This window comes from Triticum aestivum, chromosome 2A, assembly GCF_018294505.1.
Source record: "Triticum aestivum cultivar Chinese Spring chromosome 2A, IWGSC CS RefSeq v2.1, whole genome shotgun sequence".
Classification (NCBI taxonomy): Eukaryota; Viridiplantae; Streptophyta; class Magnoliopsida; order Poales; family Poaceae; genus Triticum; species Triticum aestivum.
The window spans coordinates 681747828-681764289 of NC_057797.1; the positions used below are offsets into that span (position 1 = coordinate 681747828).

The 16462-nt window shown below is 44.6% G+C and overlaps 2 protein-coding genes and 1 long non-coding RNA gene across 3 annotated transcripts; all 3 read left to right on the top strand.

Annotated features, from left to right (window-relative positions):
- Positions 1-416: 416 nt before the first annotated feature.
- On the top strand, positions 417-3870 carry LOC123191846 (uncharacterized). The gene is made up of 8 exons (XM_044604422.1): positions 417-1028; positions 1150-1173; positions 1435-1582; positions 2048-2115; positions 2231-2347; positions 2519-2587; positions 3004-3128; positions 3200-3870. The coding sequence occupies exons 1-5, from the start codon at positions 417-419 to the stop codon at positions 2267-2269; spliced, it is 891 nt and encodes a 296-aa protein (XP_044460357.1). The 3' UTR covers positions 2270-2347; positions 2519-2587; positions 3004-3128; positions 3200-3870.
- Positions 3871-6237: 2367 nt separating this feature from the next.
- Positions 6238-14030, top strand: LOC123185919 (pathogenesis-related protein 1-like). The gene is made up of 3 exons (XM_044597727.1): positions 6238-6427; positions 6511-6574; positions 13775-14030. The coding sequence occupies exons 1-3, from the start codon at positions 6238-6240 to the stop codon at positions 14028-14030; spliced, it is 510 nt and encodes a 169-aa protein (XP_044453662.1).
- Positions 6755-8591, top strand: LOC123185920 (uncharacterized). The gene is made up of 3 exons (XR_006493527.1): positions 6755-6989; positions 7075-7343; positions 7993-8591. It is a non-coding gene; the product is annotated as an uncharacterized lncRNA (long non-coding RNA).
- Positions 14031-16462: the final 2432 nt, after the last annotated feature.

Genomic DNA, 16462 nt, shown 5'->3' on the forward strand with positions numbered 1-16462 from the left:
ATGCCTTTAGGTCTAAAAGCGCAGCGCTGGCCTAATCTGGTCAACACAACCAAACTTGGATCAGTGCACGTTGAGGCTACGACATGTAAGTACACTTAAAAATAAGCAAAAGAGAACAACTGGAAGAAGTGATCACGGTATAGTTGCAGATATCACAGAAAGAAAGTTACCCAGGAACTGATATCACGGTATAGTTGATACTGGCACACGTTTTTTTTCATCCATCTATCGAACATATAAAGGACGCTACCCAACCCGCCATTTTTTTTTTTGAAGGGTACCCAACCCGCCATTCTGAGGCCTCCGCGCGCGCGACGCTGGTTGGACCGTGCGATTCTTTTACTGTGCTTTTTTTTGACCGCTGGCAATTGGTCAGCCGTCGTTTTTTTTCACGTTTATGACTGCTTCGAGAGTGGATGACGAGTGGGTCTCTTTATGTGTGGGGCCGAGAGAATGGCGTGCGTGGGAGCCCCAGACCGACGAGGGGTAAAAAGAAAAAAGCAAGCCAGCCGCCTCCTCTCTCCCCGCTCGTCTCCTCCTCTCCCCACGCCGCCCCTCCTCTCCCCGCTCGTCTCCTCCTCTCCGGCCGCTCCCCCCAGCCGGCGGCCCGGCGCCCACTAGCTGCTCTCCAGATGCATCCTCCCCATGATCCTGGGATGGAGGGAGTCGTGGTGGCAGGGGACAGATGCGTGATGAGGAGGAGGCCGTGGTCAATTGGTCATGGTGGCGTGACGGAGGTCGTGGCTCGCCCCCCGCCGCCTCTCTCGCGGGCCCATTTTCCCTGCCCCCTTCCCGGCGTCCTTACCTCTGCCATGGCCTCCACCCTCCCTCTCCATCGTCCTTCCCGAGCTCTTCCTCTTCGGGGGTCGCCGCCATCCGATGCCGCGCGCCATGATTCTAGATCGGCCGTAGGTCGAGAAGGAGCGGTTGCTACAGTGAGGGCAGCAGGGTCCCCACCCCGGCGGCTGTGTGCAGAGGGGGAGAGGTCAAGGACGGTTGCCAGTTCATGGAGGAGAGATGCGACACAGGTGAGCTCTTTCTTCCTCCTTTCCTCATTTTCCCATGGTGAACTGAGATCATCCTTCCTTTTTTCTTCTTCTTATGCACATAGTGTTTGGGTTGCTGTTGATTCCTACACTGATTTTTCAGTGGTGGCATGGTGTTCATCTCCAGGTCGGTTGCAACCTTCTGCCCCCATCATTCCCTGTGTTTTCTTTTCATGATCTACACACTAATTTGTAGATTGGTCGGATCTGTTGGCATTAGGCAGCACAAGAATAAGAACATTTCTCAGTTTTTTCATGTGAGACCGGATTCCAAATGGAAAGGAAGGGGATTTTCAATCCAAGTTTAATTTTCCTTTCTATCTATATGCTTCTGCATAATATTTGTTTTTATGTTGTGTGTGTTTGACGAAATGACAAGGCCTTGCAGCAGAGGATGAAGATGGAGCTGGCAGCAGGGATCATGGGAGCAACGGGGGTGGCTGGCCTCCCGAAGCTAGACGAGAAAGGGGGCAGCAGTGCAGGGACGGAAGAGGGTGTCCATGTGCTATCCATTTCTGCTCATCTTCAGCTTGCAGGTTGCTGGGTTTTCTCCTCTCTGCTTGTTGGTTTTCTTTGATTAGTAGAACAAGTAGCACAGCATGTGTTTGTGAAAATGCTTCTCACAGATGAAACTTTTGGTGTGCCTAGACTTGCCTTCTTTCTTAGGAGAATATGCTTGCTGAGACATATGGTCTAAATTTCATAAAGGACCAGCATCAATTAGTACAGACTTTTCGATTACCTAAGTATTATTAATGTAATTATTTCGTCTCCTATGACATATGCATGTGGCACTTTGATTTTGCTGTAGAAGGATGTACAAATGTTTACTGTTGAGTGATATTGATATTTTTCCTTGGTGCACCATCAAGAACTAGGAAGAGCAACATCTGTATGGCTAGATGTATCTTTTATGAGCACCTGAGTTCATGTATAATGAGCAACTGAGCATATTTGGTGTACATTCCTGAGATATATCTGTATGTGTCTCCTTTTTTTAGATTTTTATCTAAAAGCAGAGCTACCTACTAATGGCTCACAAGATAGAAAACTAAGCCTGATTTCTCAGGTAAATCGTGTTACTGAATACACTGCTTTTATATCTTAGTAAGAAATAAGAAATATATCATGATTTATAGTGTGCAGGTGCTCACAAGATCTTTTTTTTTGCATAACCGTCTTAGGAATCTTCTGCTGTGGCGCTTATGCGTCTAAGATATTAACAGGGCAGAGGCTCTAGAGAGGAGGTTTGATTTTCCTTTTCGGGATTTGTAGCATGAATGCAAGAATTTCTCCTGTAGGTATGGCTTCATTCCTCCATTCGCCATATGCAAATCTTGGTCTTCGATTTGTTTTATTTCCCATGAGTGACCTAAGATTACTGTCATGCTATGGAAGCCTAGAGTGTAGAGTGAGTCAAATATGTACTAGATGCACTAATTTAGCTCATTGCCTTGCTTCATGCACCTCAGGTTTGGATATGTCCTTACTTTCATGGCTCAATCATCAAATGACGTCAAAATTGAATTCCTGAAAGCAAGGTATATCAAATCATCCTTGTTTTGTTGTCCAGTGCTTATTTCATTGTGGATATACATATTTACTATCACATATGGCGCAGATCTTGAATGACCTTTCTCTTGCAACCTCTCTTGACAATTAGATTTCATTTGTCTATGTAGGCTAATTAATGATGGAAAACTAACTGATGCTCTTGTTGTATCCGACTGTTGTTTGCGCAATGGAGCGTCTGATAAATTACTTTGATTGTCCATTGATCAAAGGGAATAAATAATAAGTCTAGGCACAGGACAACGTAACAATATGTGCTTGAGTCCTTACATCATACGTGATCGTGTAATTCTATGACACAACCTGTTTATGGAGTTAAATCTTGACAAGGCATATTTCCCATTTCTCAGCTTACTTTCTCATATCTTGCGCTAACCACTCCCAGGACACCAGATCCGCGTCCTCATTGTCCCCCCAGCCTTTCTCATTGGACGAAGATGACAGGGAGGAGAGGATGCTAGCCAGGAAGGTGCACATGGCATTGGCGTCGCCGACCCCACACCAGCGATGGTACAATAAAATCACCTTAACCATCACCAGAATTTGATCCTCTTTCTTTCCTAATTTATTTAATCACATAGGCCAAGGAGCCATCGGCGATGGTGTAGCTGCAGCAGCCTGTCAATTGGAGGAGAGGCCAAGGACCATGGTTGATCTAAGAGCAGTCTCAACTTGCTTGTAGATCTGTTCTGGAGCATGGTTCATTTATCTATGATTCCCCACCCTAACAAAGCATGGTCCACATCTTGAATTTGAAGTGAACTTCAGTCTAATTTGTTGCTGGTTGTGCTGAACAGTTCGGTCAGGGTGGACGTGCTTTTGTTCTATTTGTGAGTTCCTTTGTCCGAGTTGAGTGCACCCAAAATTGACTGCCGGGAGAATTTGTACTGCCCATTTGACGGTTTTGGAGGCTCATGGTTTTGTGGCATGGATTGCTGCATATAACATCTTCTATATCGTTTGCCGGTAGAAAGATGTTATTGTCCTGAGATATACTCTTCTGGGATTATGGTGTACAACTCCTGCTCTGTTGCAAACTGAAATTCCCATCGGGTTCCATGTGTTTATAGGGTTTCTTAGCCCCAATAGGCAGTGTGATAGGCACGACCTTGTTGGTGATATTTCTCAATTGTTCTTTGAATGCCCTTTGGCCAAGCTGTGGTGGCCTGATCTTTCTAAATTAGTTGAGATCAATATGGGCATATTGCTAAATGTTGGTTCAGCAGTAACAAGAATAGGTATTGTTGTTGCCTTTTGGTTGTTGGTTTCAGTTTCTGCTCTGGCAGAGTAGCAGTTCCAGTTCCGTGTAATACTGAATCTGTCAATTGGGCTGTAACGCTTATCGTTCTGTTCCATCACCTGGGATGAGGAAATATGTCTGTTTTGTGGGTCAAACAGAGTTAGCATGGAGAAACTTTCTTTCTCCATTTAGTATTGAAACCTATGAACGAAATGACCAATCATGCAAAACCTGGCATATCTTGTTGGATACCCAATGTTATATGGATACTTGCTAGATACATATCCACCAAGTATTGGGAATAACGAAACAAACAAGTATTTATTTCACTCTTACTACAGTTGAAGAATCAAAAAATTTCAGTAAACAGAAGAATCAGTATATCACCCTGCCTCATCGTGTTCTGCCGTAAACATGCCAAATGAGGCGTTCTTAAATGGGCCACGAAAAAAACAGGCCCACAACAGATGGCACCCAATCGAATCTATACCTAATAATAAAGTATCCCTCAAAAAAACTTACAAGAATAAAGTCATTCGTGCGTTTGGCGGTATGTCACATAAATTACCCCGAAAATTGCAAAATATTCCCACCGATGCCAACTATAAGCCAAAAAAAATTCACACAGGGGAATCCACCACTTAAGCCGGCCCACAGAGTAGGGACCTCCTATAATACGCTCTGCACGCTGGGAGAAGACGCAGCGCCCGTTAAGCCGGCCTGTTTTTAAATTTCGTTTTTATTTTTTATTTTAATTTTATATATTCTTTTGTTCTCCTCTAAATTATATAATTTTATACCTAAAAATGTTCTAAAACTTAAAAAATATAAATTTTGAATAAAATAAAAGTATTCAATAAACAATAAAATATCTGTGGATTCAAACAATGTTTATAATTTTTAAAAAATATTTGCATATTCATAAAATGTTCAAAATTTTGAAAACAAATGTGTTAGAAATAAAAAAATGTACATGATTTAAAAAAGTTCATGTATTATTTTTTTAATGAAATTGAACAAAATGTTCGCCAAAATGTTATCGGTGATGCAGCAAAATATTGTCATGGCCTGTGGAGGTTATGATTTTTTTTCTGGCATTAGAACGCACTGGCTCTTTTACTATTAAATATTACAGAAAGTATATAGACTTATCAAAAAATGCATTGAAAAGTTCTATCATTTTATGCATCTAACAATTAATTCTACTAGGCATCTACCATGCAAATGATCCAAAGTATTTCGTTACCGATCCACACCACTTCACCAAAGAATGCACATCAACATCTTATGGCACACACAAAGGAAAATAATCTTCCTTTTTCTACAGCATGTTCTCTTTGCAATTATGCAAGCTCTACCTTTTGAAATTTTTAGTGTGAAGATGCCTTATCAAGAATATTAGCTCAGATAAGTCCAGATGTATGCCAACTAAAAAGGCTCTTACATATGTTTCAATCTGTATCCACATATTTCAATGCACACTCCTCCAATACCTGGCTTGCGCTCGGTCTTTGCGCCATGGGCGCAACGGGTCATCTAGTAAGGCTAAAAGTATGTAAATTGTCAGCAGTCTTAATGCTTCAGCTAATAATGTTATAATTGATGGTGTGTTTCACTTTGTCAGGTCGACAAGGATGCAAATGATGTACTGCAGTATGAGAGAAGAAGCCGGATTCAGCACAACCCAGTCTGATGAAGAGGAAGAGGAAGAAGAAGAAACTGATGAAATGGTGTGCCAGGAAGAAGTTGCCCGAAAATAGTGTCGATGCTGAATAAAAGTGTCACCCACAGTGCCCTTGCTAGTATGTCTTACTGTATTTTCCAGCCTTGTTGCAGATAGTAGAGTTGGTAAAACAAAGCAACGCCGTACGTCAAGATGGTTCCGCATTTGTTTCGACAACAGGATTATCTCATCTCTTCCCCTGACTTTTTCCTTCTCTGGCCTGGCAACCCAAGTCGTTGATCTAAAGAAACTGAATGAAGTGGATGTAACCTTGCACTGCTGACTACGCATGCATATGCGACTATGCAAGTGTGCTTCCAATCAGTTCAGTAATTCAGTCTGTTCCTTGGCTCTGACCACACCAACCCCAGGTAATCTTATCTCGGAGCCCGTCAAAACAATCTTCCTTTAACTAAAGCAAATATTGATGGATTCATGATCTCTCATAATACTAAAAGCTTAGTGTGCCATCCAATGTAGAAAACCTGGACGCCCGGCCCGGCATGGCGCCTCGCTCACCGGACCGGTCCGGCCAAGCCTAGCTTCACCAACCCCGGCTTTGGAGTCGACGAGTTTATTTATAGGGACTACGTCCACTCTCCAGGCAGACACAAGCGCGAGCTGATCATCACGCACGCAGGCACGAACAGCGCGCGATGGCCTCCACCAAGAAGAGCTGGGCGCACGAGATCGAGGCGTCCGTGGCGGCGCCACGGCTGTTCCGCGCCGGCGTCATGGACTGGCACACGCTGGCGCCCAAGCTGGCCCCGCAGGTCGTCGCCAGCGCCCACCCCGTCGAGGGCGAGGGCGGCGTCGGCAGCGTCAGGCAGTTCAACTTCACCTCCGGTACGTACCGCATACATGCAGTTCAACTTCGCCTTCAGCAGGCACGTGAACGTGACACGCAGGTTGGTTGGCCTTGCATGCAGCCATGCCCTTCAGCGTCGTGAAGGAGAGGCTGGACTTCCTGGACGCGGACGGGTGCGAGTGCCGGTCGACCGAATATGGCGATGTCTAACTGTATGCGCGCGCAACGCCAATCGCTGCCGTCGCTGTTTCATTTGGATGCGAGCGAGCGTGGCCCACCTGGCCCCATCCAATCATCCCTCTTCCAATTTTCTTCTGGATATACGGTATGAATACAGTCAAATCATATGTACCATGCCTACGCCCCGTACCTACTCGTACTCGCCCACGACTGCCATCATTTACACCACGACCCAGCTACCCCATCCACGCCGAGCCAATCCAGATTTCAATTTTTGAATCGCGTCCGGAAGACGCTCCTCATCGCCGTGAACCACTCCGGTCGGCCAACGCAGTACCGCGCACCCCCGCCGGCCAACGCAGTACCCACGATGGAGCCAACGGATCTTGAACCGGAGTCACTCACAGATCTGCTGTTCAGGTTGGTTTCCATCTCAAAAGCTTTTCTTTTCATCGCGTTCTCCACCATGGCCTTCAATCTCTCTTGCGTGGGATGCCATGAACAGCTTTTGTTCGGCGCCGCCCGCTGCGGTGTGCGTCCCAGATACGGGATGGACCGAGGATGAAGACGACGGGGAGCATGTCTTATCTCCAATAAGCACCTCCTTCCCCAAGCGAAGACGGAGGAAATCTTCGGCTACTGATTAAGAATCCGAAGTTTCACGGTCCAATCCAATTTTTTCCACCGTCCCAGATATTGATTCCAAGGACACCACTGCCAGCCACAGTTCGCCCTCGCCTGAATCGCTACACACTCCTGCTCCAGGCCGGGAAGGTACTCTCTCTCCATCTCATTAATGTTTGTCCTCGATCATGATTTTGTCTCCACAGAGTATAGATGCATCATAATCAATATTTTTGTGTCGAGGAATCATTCCAGTGGTTTATTCTTTCTAGTCAAATAATAATCAGGTCGGTTACAAATTCTCATTGGTCTTATATTGTACAGTAAGATAAAATATGGATGAGAGGGACAGTTCGACCAGTGCGGGCAGAAGCCCTGCAATTAGTTATGAGTTCGATCCACTCTTGTCGGATTTGGGGAGCCAAACTATATCTCGATAGCAATATAATTGTGCAGATTTCTATCCACATTATAGTTGCGGTGAGAATCATGCAGATGTGTTGAACAATATGAGACACATTTCCAAATCAGAGCCCTATGAGGATTTTTCACTTTTGTGGATCAAATTGTTGTTATTTCTTGGTACGTGTTGAATTCAAACTGCTTGATGGCCATATATGATTTGCGTATAAAGTGCTCATAAATATATATAGTCCATGCTGGCAAGTAATGCAAGTAATTTTCAGTCTTAGTTGTGTGCAAGGCAAGTAATTCTGGACCCATATTGGAGCAATGTGCACTTCACTTTTCCTATTTTTAAATTTCTTTGCAAGATGTTTAACAATTCTCAATTATGTAGTGTCTGACATGGCAAGATACCAGACTGCTGTGCCACATTACCAGGAAGGAGAAGTGCTTTGGACAAGGCCATGAGAAATTATGCGGATAGGGAGTTAGAGTGCGTCATAAATCCAGAGATCAGCCAAGAGTTCGATTCTTTGGCTGAAGCTTACGACTCCTACGACCTGTACTCTTGGGAAACAGGATTTGGTATTAAGTATGGTCAATGCCAAAGAAACATACAGGGATGCAAGACAGTCTTCAGCGAGCTGGGATTAATTCTTGCTGCTTGCTTACAGATTTGTAGTTCAAGATGAATACGGTTTAGTAGCACATAGACCGTACCATCACCTTTGGAATGCCTACAGTTCAGCTGGTTGCCTCTTTTTATTTATTTATATCTTCCTGCAACCGACTTTCACGCATGCAGTATATGCCTTTTTCTGTTGATTGTTAAGTTCTAAAGCTAGCTAAATGGATTTTTGTCCTCAAAAGACTAGCACTGCAATGAGCTTTGTACAGATCAACTAAGGTGCAGCTTATTTTACGTGTATTTGTTTGTGCTGGCCAATAGAATTTCTTTGATATGTTCATTGTGTTTTCCCACTATTTAGTGCTATGGAATTTGGTCAGCATGCTTTATTTAGCTCCTTGATGTAGCCAAAATATGCCTGTGATATTGTCAACACTAGACACTTGGTCGCATATAACACTAGACAATTTGATCAAACGTGCTGGACACTTACGACCTTGAGACCGATGGAATTTATCAAGTTTTTTTTCCAACCGCACACGATTCTTGCCATATCACTTTGATATATTAGTTTTCAGTGTTTCAATTGGACCTTTGTAGGATATTAGTATTAAGCTAGTCCCCCGGATATAGAACTTTGATTCAACATGACCGGTGCTTCAGTGCTCAATCACAAAGGACTTTAGATGCTACTCGCGTTTCATTTGGACCTTTGTAGGATATTAGTACGAAGATGGTCCCCCGGATATAGAACTTTGATTCAACGTGCCCGGTGCTTAAGAGCGCAATCACGAAGGACTTTACATGCTACTCGTGTTTCAGTTGGACCTTTGTAGGACAGCAATATGAAGCTAAACCCTTGGATAAACATCTTTGATTCGCCATGCCCGGTACTTAAGCGCTTGATCATGAAGGATTTTGATTCAACATGAACGGTGCTTAAGTGCTCGATCCTGAAGGACTTTGATTCAACATGATCGGTGCTTAAGTGCTCGATCACGATGGACTTTAGATGTTAATCATGTTTCAATTGGACCTTTGCAGGACATTAGTATGAAGATAACCCCCTGGATAAAGAACTTTGATTCGACATGCTCGGTGCTTAAGCGCTCGATCATGAAGGACTTTGATTCAACATGACCGGTGCTTAAGTTCTCGATCGCGAAGGACTTTGATTCAACATGATCGGTGCTTAAGTGCTCGATCATGAAGGACTTTAGATTCTATATGTGTTTCAAATTGGACCATTTTAGCACTTTGAACCAATGTGTCTGGTACATAAGCCCACGAACCAGAAGGACTTAACAAGTTCACTCCAACTACAAATGATTCTTGCTATATCACTTTGATATATTAGTTTTCGGTGTTTCAATTGACTTTTGTAGGATATTAGTACGAAGCTAGTCCCCCAGATATAGAACTTTGATTCAACATGCCCGGTGCTTAAGTTCTCAATCACGAAGGACTTTAGATGCTACTCGTGTTTCAACTGGACCTTTGTAGGACATTATTACGAAGCTAGATGCCCGGATAAAGAACTTTGATTCAATATGCCTGGTGCTTAAGCGCTCGATTTCGTTCCATGTCGATTTCGTTCTCGACTAGACACACGATATTATTTGAGATGGCAACCGCACCCGTAATATGGACTTTCACATAATATGGCCGGTCTTTTATGGCATATGTAGAAGAACTTTACTGGCACACACCCGATTTTGGATCTTTACAATTTGACATTCACATGCCATGATCAGTCTTTCATGGACTAGGTAGAAGGACTTATATGAGTTAAAATCGCACCCCTTATATGAACTTTCACATAATATGACATGTCTTTTATGACATATGCAGAAGAACTTTAGTGGCTAATCTTTACAAATTGATATTCGCATACAATGGCCGGTCTTCTATGGCCTTGGTAAAAGGAGTATAGCGATACATATATCAGATCGGGACTCTCCTCGTCCCATGTCGAATTCATTCTCGACTAGACACAAGATATTATTTGAGTTCGCAACCGCACCCCTAATATAGATTTTCACATACTATGAGCGGTCTTTTATGGCATATATATAAGAATTTAGTGGCACACACCCGTTTTCTGATCTTTACAAATTGACATTCACATACCATGATCGGTCTTTCATGGCCTAGGTAGAAGGACTTTAACAATACACAAAGGATATCGGGACTCTCCTCGTCCCATGTCGGTTTCGTTCTCGACTTGACACAAGATATTATGAGCTGGCAACCGCACCCGTAATATGGACTTTCACATAATATGGCCGGTCTTTTATGGCATATGTAGAAGAACTTTAGTGGCACACACCCGATTTTGGATCTTTACAAATTGACATTCACATGCCATGATCGGTCTTTCATGGCCCATGTAAAGGGACTTATATGAGTTTCACACAATAGGACATGTCTTTTATGACATATGTAGAAGAACTTTAGTGGCTAATCTTTACAAATTGATATTCGCATACAATGGCCGGTCTTCTATGGCCTTGGTAAAAGGAGTATAGCGATACATATATCAGATCGGGACTCTCCTCGTCCCATGTCGAATTCATTCTCGATTAGACACAAGATATTATTTGAGTTCGCAACCGCACCCCCAATATAGTTTTTCACATACTATGACTGGTATTTTATGGCATATATATAAGAATTTAGTGGCACACACCCGATTTCGGATCTTTACAAATTGACATTCACATACCATGATCGGTCTTTCATGGCCTAGGTAGAAGGACTTTAACAATACACAAAGGATATTGGTGTTTCATTGCAACCTATGTCTGACCAACTGCACCTAACCAGGCATCAATTTTACGAGTGATCTAAGATGAAGGACTTGAGTTTAGGTAAATGACTAGCCAGCTACACATAATTTGACCTTTGTACTTTAGCACTTTAGCAAGCATCTAACTAACCGCAATTCCTCCAATTGTCTTCTCCGGCAATTCGTTCAATCTCTTGTGTCGTGCCCATGGTCAGCTAGAGGAGGAGGACGACGACGAGTGCCTTCCTCCAAATTTCCAGAGCTATCCTCCTTCCTCATATATCATCATATACACAAAGACGTGCACATCTCTTGTTGTTGAGCAAATCTTACAGTATCCTTTGGCAATACATTTTGGTATATAGTATTTTTTTTGTGGGGAGGTATATACTACTGATTCATTCATTCCACTACACATTCATATTCACATAACACTGCGTACACATCTAGAACATTGGACCATGTGATGCTTCTCTTCTGTTCGGAGTCAAGTCATCAACCACACACCACCTCGCGGATCCGCATCTCCATTTAGGTGGAAAGGTGGTGTACTCAGCTCTATCATCAAACTCGTTAGATATCATACTTGCATTTTACCTCGGTTTCGTCGTCCATAATATCCTCGTCATACTAATGTTGATGTATTAATCGAGGCAAGTATTTGTCACTACTTACGGGTTCATATTTTTGTACAATGCGATAGAAGTATAGCTGCCTATTTTTAGTATTAAGTTTAGCGTTACCAATTTTTAATTAGTATTTTTTCTAGAGAGATTTTTGTACATTTAGTTGAATGGTATGGTTTTTTTTTTGAAAATTTACTTGAACGTTACATTGTATAAACAGTTTAAGAAAATTACACATACTATTTTGCATGTCCACCGCACTTGCCAAAGGTCCTAATTAATTTAACAAGTATAGTTCATCTGCCGAGTATTTGCTACGCAGTTATCGGCAAGGCCGTTTTTGTGAGTGACTAAAATAATGCAGTGGACACAATGGGCGATCGGGTAGTGGTAAAGCTGGACCGAGTTTCTTTTTGTGGTACGACTGAGTTTTTTTGTTGTGTGCAATCCGTGAGGTGTTATAGCCTAACCTCTGTTCGAACGCTGGTATTAATTTACGAAAATGTTAACGCCCACACGTGTGGACGCTTGCACATCGCTCACACGCCTCCATCATCACTCATTTTGCCACGTATGAATAGATGACATCAGCCGATTTTTTTTTGGTTTTCGGCTTAAAAATGTTGTATCTCTTAAATAAAAAGTGAACTAAAAATCCGTTTTCACCATTAAATCCGTCTCGACGAGATCTTCAAAACTAGACTCCATGTTGATATGTTTCGACGAATTTTTTTTTGCCAGAAGTTGTCATGATGTTTACACTGCAGTTGCCATAGGGCTTAAACTAAATTTGCCATGTGGCAATTTTAGTTTGTAGATCATGGCAATTTTAGTATTTTGATGATGGCAACTCCAGTACTTTGACCATCAAAATTATTTTTTGTATGAACCATGGCAATTTTACGTGCATGTATCATGGCAATTTTAGTTTATGGTTCATGGCAAGTCTAGTTTCTTAATTCCCCGTTTTATAAATGTCAAAATTTACTTTTAAATGTAGAAGAAAATAACTGAAACATATCATGGCAACTTCAGTGTAAACATCATGACAATTCATATGCAATAGACATGGCAACTTTTAATCCAATTTTTTTTCATCAAAGCATATCAATATGGGATCTAGTTTCGAAGATCTCATCGCGAGGGATTTAATGGTGAAAACGGATTTTCAATCGTATCTTTTGTTTAAGAGATAAAACATTTTAAAAACTGAAAATCCAAAAAGATTGCTGCATGCATGCATGCGATGACGTGGCAATCTGTTTACATTAGAGACGTGTGGTGCGTCTCCCTTCCTACCACATGTGTGACAGTTAGCGCGACCCTTAATTTAATCTGTTCCCAGCTGAGCCTAACCTCTGTAGAGTTGTCCCTTCCTTTGGCAACATGCACTGTTCACGCCGCTTGAGCCAGTGCATTGTCAAATCATGTTTATGCCTCCGAAGAGCGCACGCCATGCTTGATTCCAAAAGCTCGCAGGCGTTGACTTCTAAACGAAAATTGCAAGCAGTAGGAAATTAGACATATTCTAGAACATAATTTACACTGACAAAATGATAACAGTGAAGAACAAACCAATGGCGCCAAAAAGACGCACTAAGTTCTGTACTATACTTCATTAAAGTCCTGCGTGGACTACATATGTGGCCTCCCCCGCTGAAGGTGCTGGTCCCACCTATCCCGGTTGTGAAACTATCTGGTGCAGTACTTTTTGTTTGCGTGTGTCGTGCTATAGTATGGCAAAACGAAGAACTTGAGAACCGTAAGTCATTTTTTTATGCCAAATCAATGGCGCCTAACGCGGTTAGCAGAAAAAAATATAGTGTGCTATTTTCGGGTAATTAGTAGTACCAATCCATACAATTAGCAGCATACTAAGTACTAGTATGGTAGGTCTGACTGATAAAAGGCAGCATGGAGCGATAACAATGCATGTGAAGGACCTGACGACAACCGAATCTATAGACCTGTCAGCTAGCATGTCCAATCAGATGGAATACAGCACCATATACACGCCGACGAAAATCGTGGAACGTTGAAATACCATCTAGAGCTGACAACATAGTGGGCCATGTTGAATTGACGGCAAGGTAGATGTGCGTCTCAGATACTAGTTGCGCGCCTAACTGGTTAGGAAAAATCCATGTCCCCGGTCGACCCTTCTCGAGGGCGGGCACGTGGGCACGGTGATCGAGACGGCCACGTCGTGCATCAAGGTGGAGCCGGCGGCCGGCGGCGGCGGCAGCGTCGTCAAGGTGGAGTCCACGTACAAGCTGCTGCCGGGCGTGGGGGAGGCCCAGTACGAGGTCGGCAAGGCCAAGGAGTCCGTGACCGCCATCTTCAAGGCCGCCGAGGCGTACCTCATCGCCAACCCGGACGCCTACAACTAAATCAACAATATATTTTTGTGTGCTTGCTTCCCAAATCCCAACCCAATAAAGCTGCTCCAGCCTCCAAGTATGTCGATGGTGAAACGAGAGCAGTGAGCAAGGACGTGGACGCTGGACTTGAAGTTAAGAGGTTGTGTATTTTGTAAGTGTCAAAGAGTGGTTTTGTTTGATGATGTTGCTGCTTGCTTATGTGTGTGTGGTTTTACACATGGATAAAAGGGTGTATTTGATGATTGAGATACAATACATAGTCACGCCGACACGCTTTTACCTTCTCTTTCAAAGAGGAAGGTCGTACCTCCTGGCCTCTGCATATCCATGATTTGATTAAAATTGGCACACATCAACGAGTCTAAAACATCTATAATAATACTCCTAGTACACAACAACGTACGGCAGAACCAAGACAAGGCACAACCTAAATCTCTACAGCTAAGTTATACTTTCTTCCATAACAATGCCTTCAAGAAGAGAGAACACACACGTGCCAACGTCGCCAACTCTAGCACGTGGCGGCTAGAAACAAAAATATTTTCCATCGTTGGGTTCAACAAATCATGTCCACATCAACTCATCTGCAGCCGGGCCTCTCATATCCGTCTCAAACGCTCAGACAGATGGTCCGGTCAGTGACCGGTCACAAAAAATTGAACCAGCCGGATCTCTCAAACTACAGACGAATGTCGGGTTCATGGGCTGACCGGCACCCCTCATATCCAGCCCAAATGTAGGGCGGATATGAGGTAGCCCGGGACGCCCGGGCGCGTTCGCCTGACAGGCCCGGCCCACCACGGACCCCACAAAAAACCCAATCCGGGTGGCGAGCTCAAAACCTTAGCTCACTTTGTCCCTCTCTTTCTCGCTCTGTCCACTCCTCTCCCTCACACTTTCCGATCCCATCCACCATGATGAGCAGCTCCGGCAGCGACTCCGGCTCGGAGCTCAACTACGAGGAGGAGATGGCCCTCCGCATTGTGCTGGAGTGGTCCAAGGTGGACATCGACGGCAGCTTCGAATCTGGAGCGCCGTCGCACCTCCCGCGCCGGTGCAGCGCGGACGCCGAAGCTGGACCCTCCCGGCCCGCGCACAACGACGCCCGGTCAGCACAGTCCGTGCCGGCCCCGCGTCGTCTCCTTCCCCCCGTCGGCCGCTCCTGCATGTGGCTAGCGTTGGGTGCTTGTGCCCGCGCCTCCGGCCCGCACGCGCACTCTGGAGTTGGAGGCACGCGCCGCGAGAGGCAGCCTGCACGGGAGAGGGAGGCGGCGGAGCAGTCCGCGCGCCGCCACCCCGGGACGGAGCCGGACGCCGACGAGGACGCGCATCTCCTCGCCTGGGTGTACCGCCGCTCCCTCACGGCTGTGGAGACGGACGCTCGCCGCCTCCGACGGAAGAACGCCAAGGCGCTCCGACTAGCTATTGAGCAGTCAGAGTGAGGCGAAGGAGGCAGCGGCGGAGAAAGGCTCGGGTGGCAAGGCTAAAGCGGGAGCAGGATAGGGCGGTCCGTCGGATGAAGGGGCTCATTGTCCTCTCCGACTCCAACTCTGACGCTGGCGACAGCTGCACCTCGTCGTCCGACGACCAAGACCCTCCACCAGCCACAGACGCCTGCAGTTGTGCCGGTGACCGAAAGGGCAAAGGCCCGGCGAGCAAGTGGTGATCCCCCTCCTCCTCCTCCTCCTCCTCCTCCTCCTCCTCAATAGTTATATCAATTTCAGTTGTAGAAGTTCATGAACTTGTCCGTGGACAAACTATGATTCTTTTGGATGTGATGAAGTATGTTATGTTCGTTTGCAGTCGATCTTGTGTTCCTTTGCAGCTCAATTTTATTGTCTGTTATTTGATCATTTAGGATAGATCAACGTGTGCATTGATAATACGGATATAAAGCGTTGGATATGAGATACGTGGATGCAGAATGGAAAATATAAGGGGTGTCCGATCAGTACCTGCGGACATGCCCGGACGCGTCCGCGAACGTTTGACGAGCGGGATTTGTAAAGTCCGACTGTAAATGCTCTTAGCAACATAATGACTAAAGTGTCATTGTTGTGTCCAACTAGTAAAAGTCAGATCGTAAATTTTCACGCCAATGTAATGGCAAAAGGTCATGCGGATGTTCGATGAGGCAATCACGTGTAGGGGCAAGTTCTTTTTTTTTTTTTTGAGTAACCACGTGTAGGGGCAAGTAACTAGTGTGGCGAAGAGAGTAGGCCCATTTTCGAAAATAAGTATATAGCTCTGTCCTCAAAATTGTGGGTCAATTAGGCCATAGTTAGGAGGGTCTTGGAATATGCCAGCGTGGGGAATAATGACCTTGACTAGATGCTCTTGACAGTTGACACTGATCCTTTCTCGTGCAGCACTGAGACTTTGTGGCTTAAATGAAACGGCCACTCCGAGAGCATTTGCTACTCCCTGCGTCTAAAATTGTT

Bases quoted from the DNA above. Each gene is read 5' to 3' on its own strand.
- LOC123191846 (XM_044604422.1), top strand. From the start codon at position 417: ATGACGAGTGGGTCTCTTTATGTGTGGGGCCGAGAGAATGGCGTGCGT. The intron at 1,583-2,047 runs GTTGCTGGGTTT...TCCTTTTTTTAG, and splicing joins TGCTCATCTTCAGCTTGCAG to ATTTTTATCTAAAAGCAGAG. The intron at 2,116-2,230 runs GTAAATCGTGTT...TAACCGTCTTAG, and splicing joins AACTAAGCCTGATTTCTCAG to GAATCTTCTGCTGTGGCGCT.
- LOC123185919 (XM_044597727.1), top strand. From the start codon at position 6,238: ATGGCCTCCACCAAGAAGAGCTGGGCGCACGAGATCGAGGCGTCCGTG. The intron at 6,428-6,510 runs GTACGTACCGCA...CCTTGCATGCAG, and splicing joins GCAGTTCAACTTCACCTCCG to CCATGCCCTTCAGCGTCGTG. The intron at 6,575-13,774 runs GTCGACCGAATA...CTAACTGGTTAG, and splicing joins GCGGACGGGTGCGAGTGCCG to GAAAAATCCATGTCCCCGGT.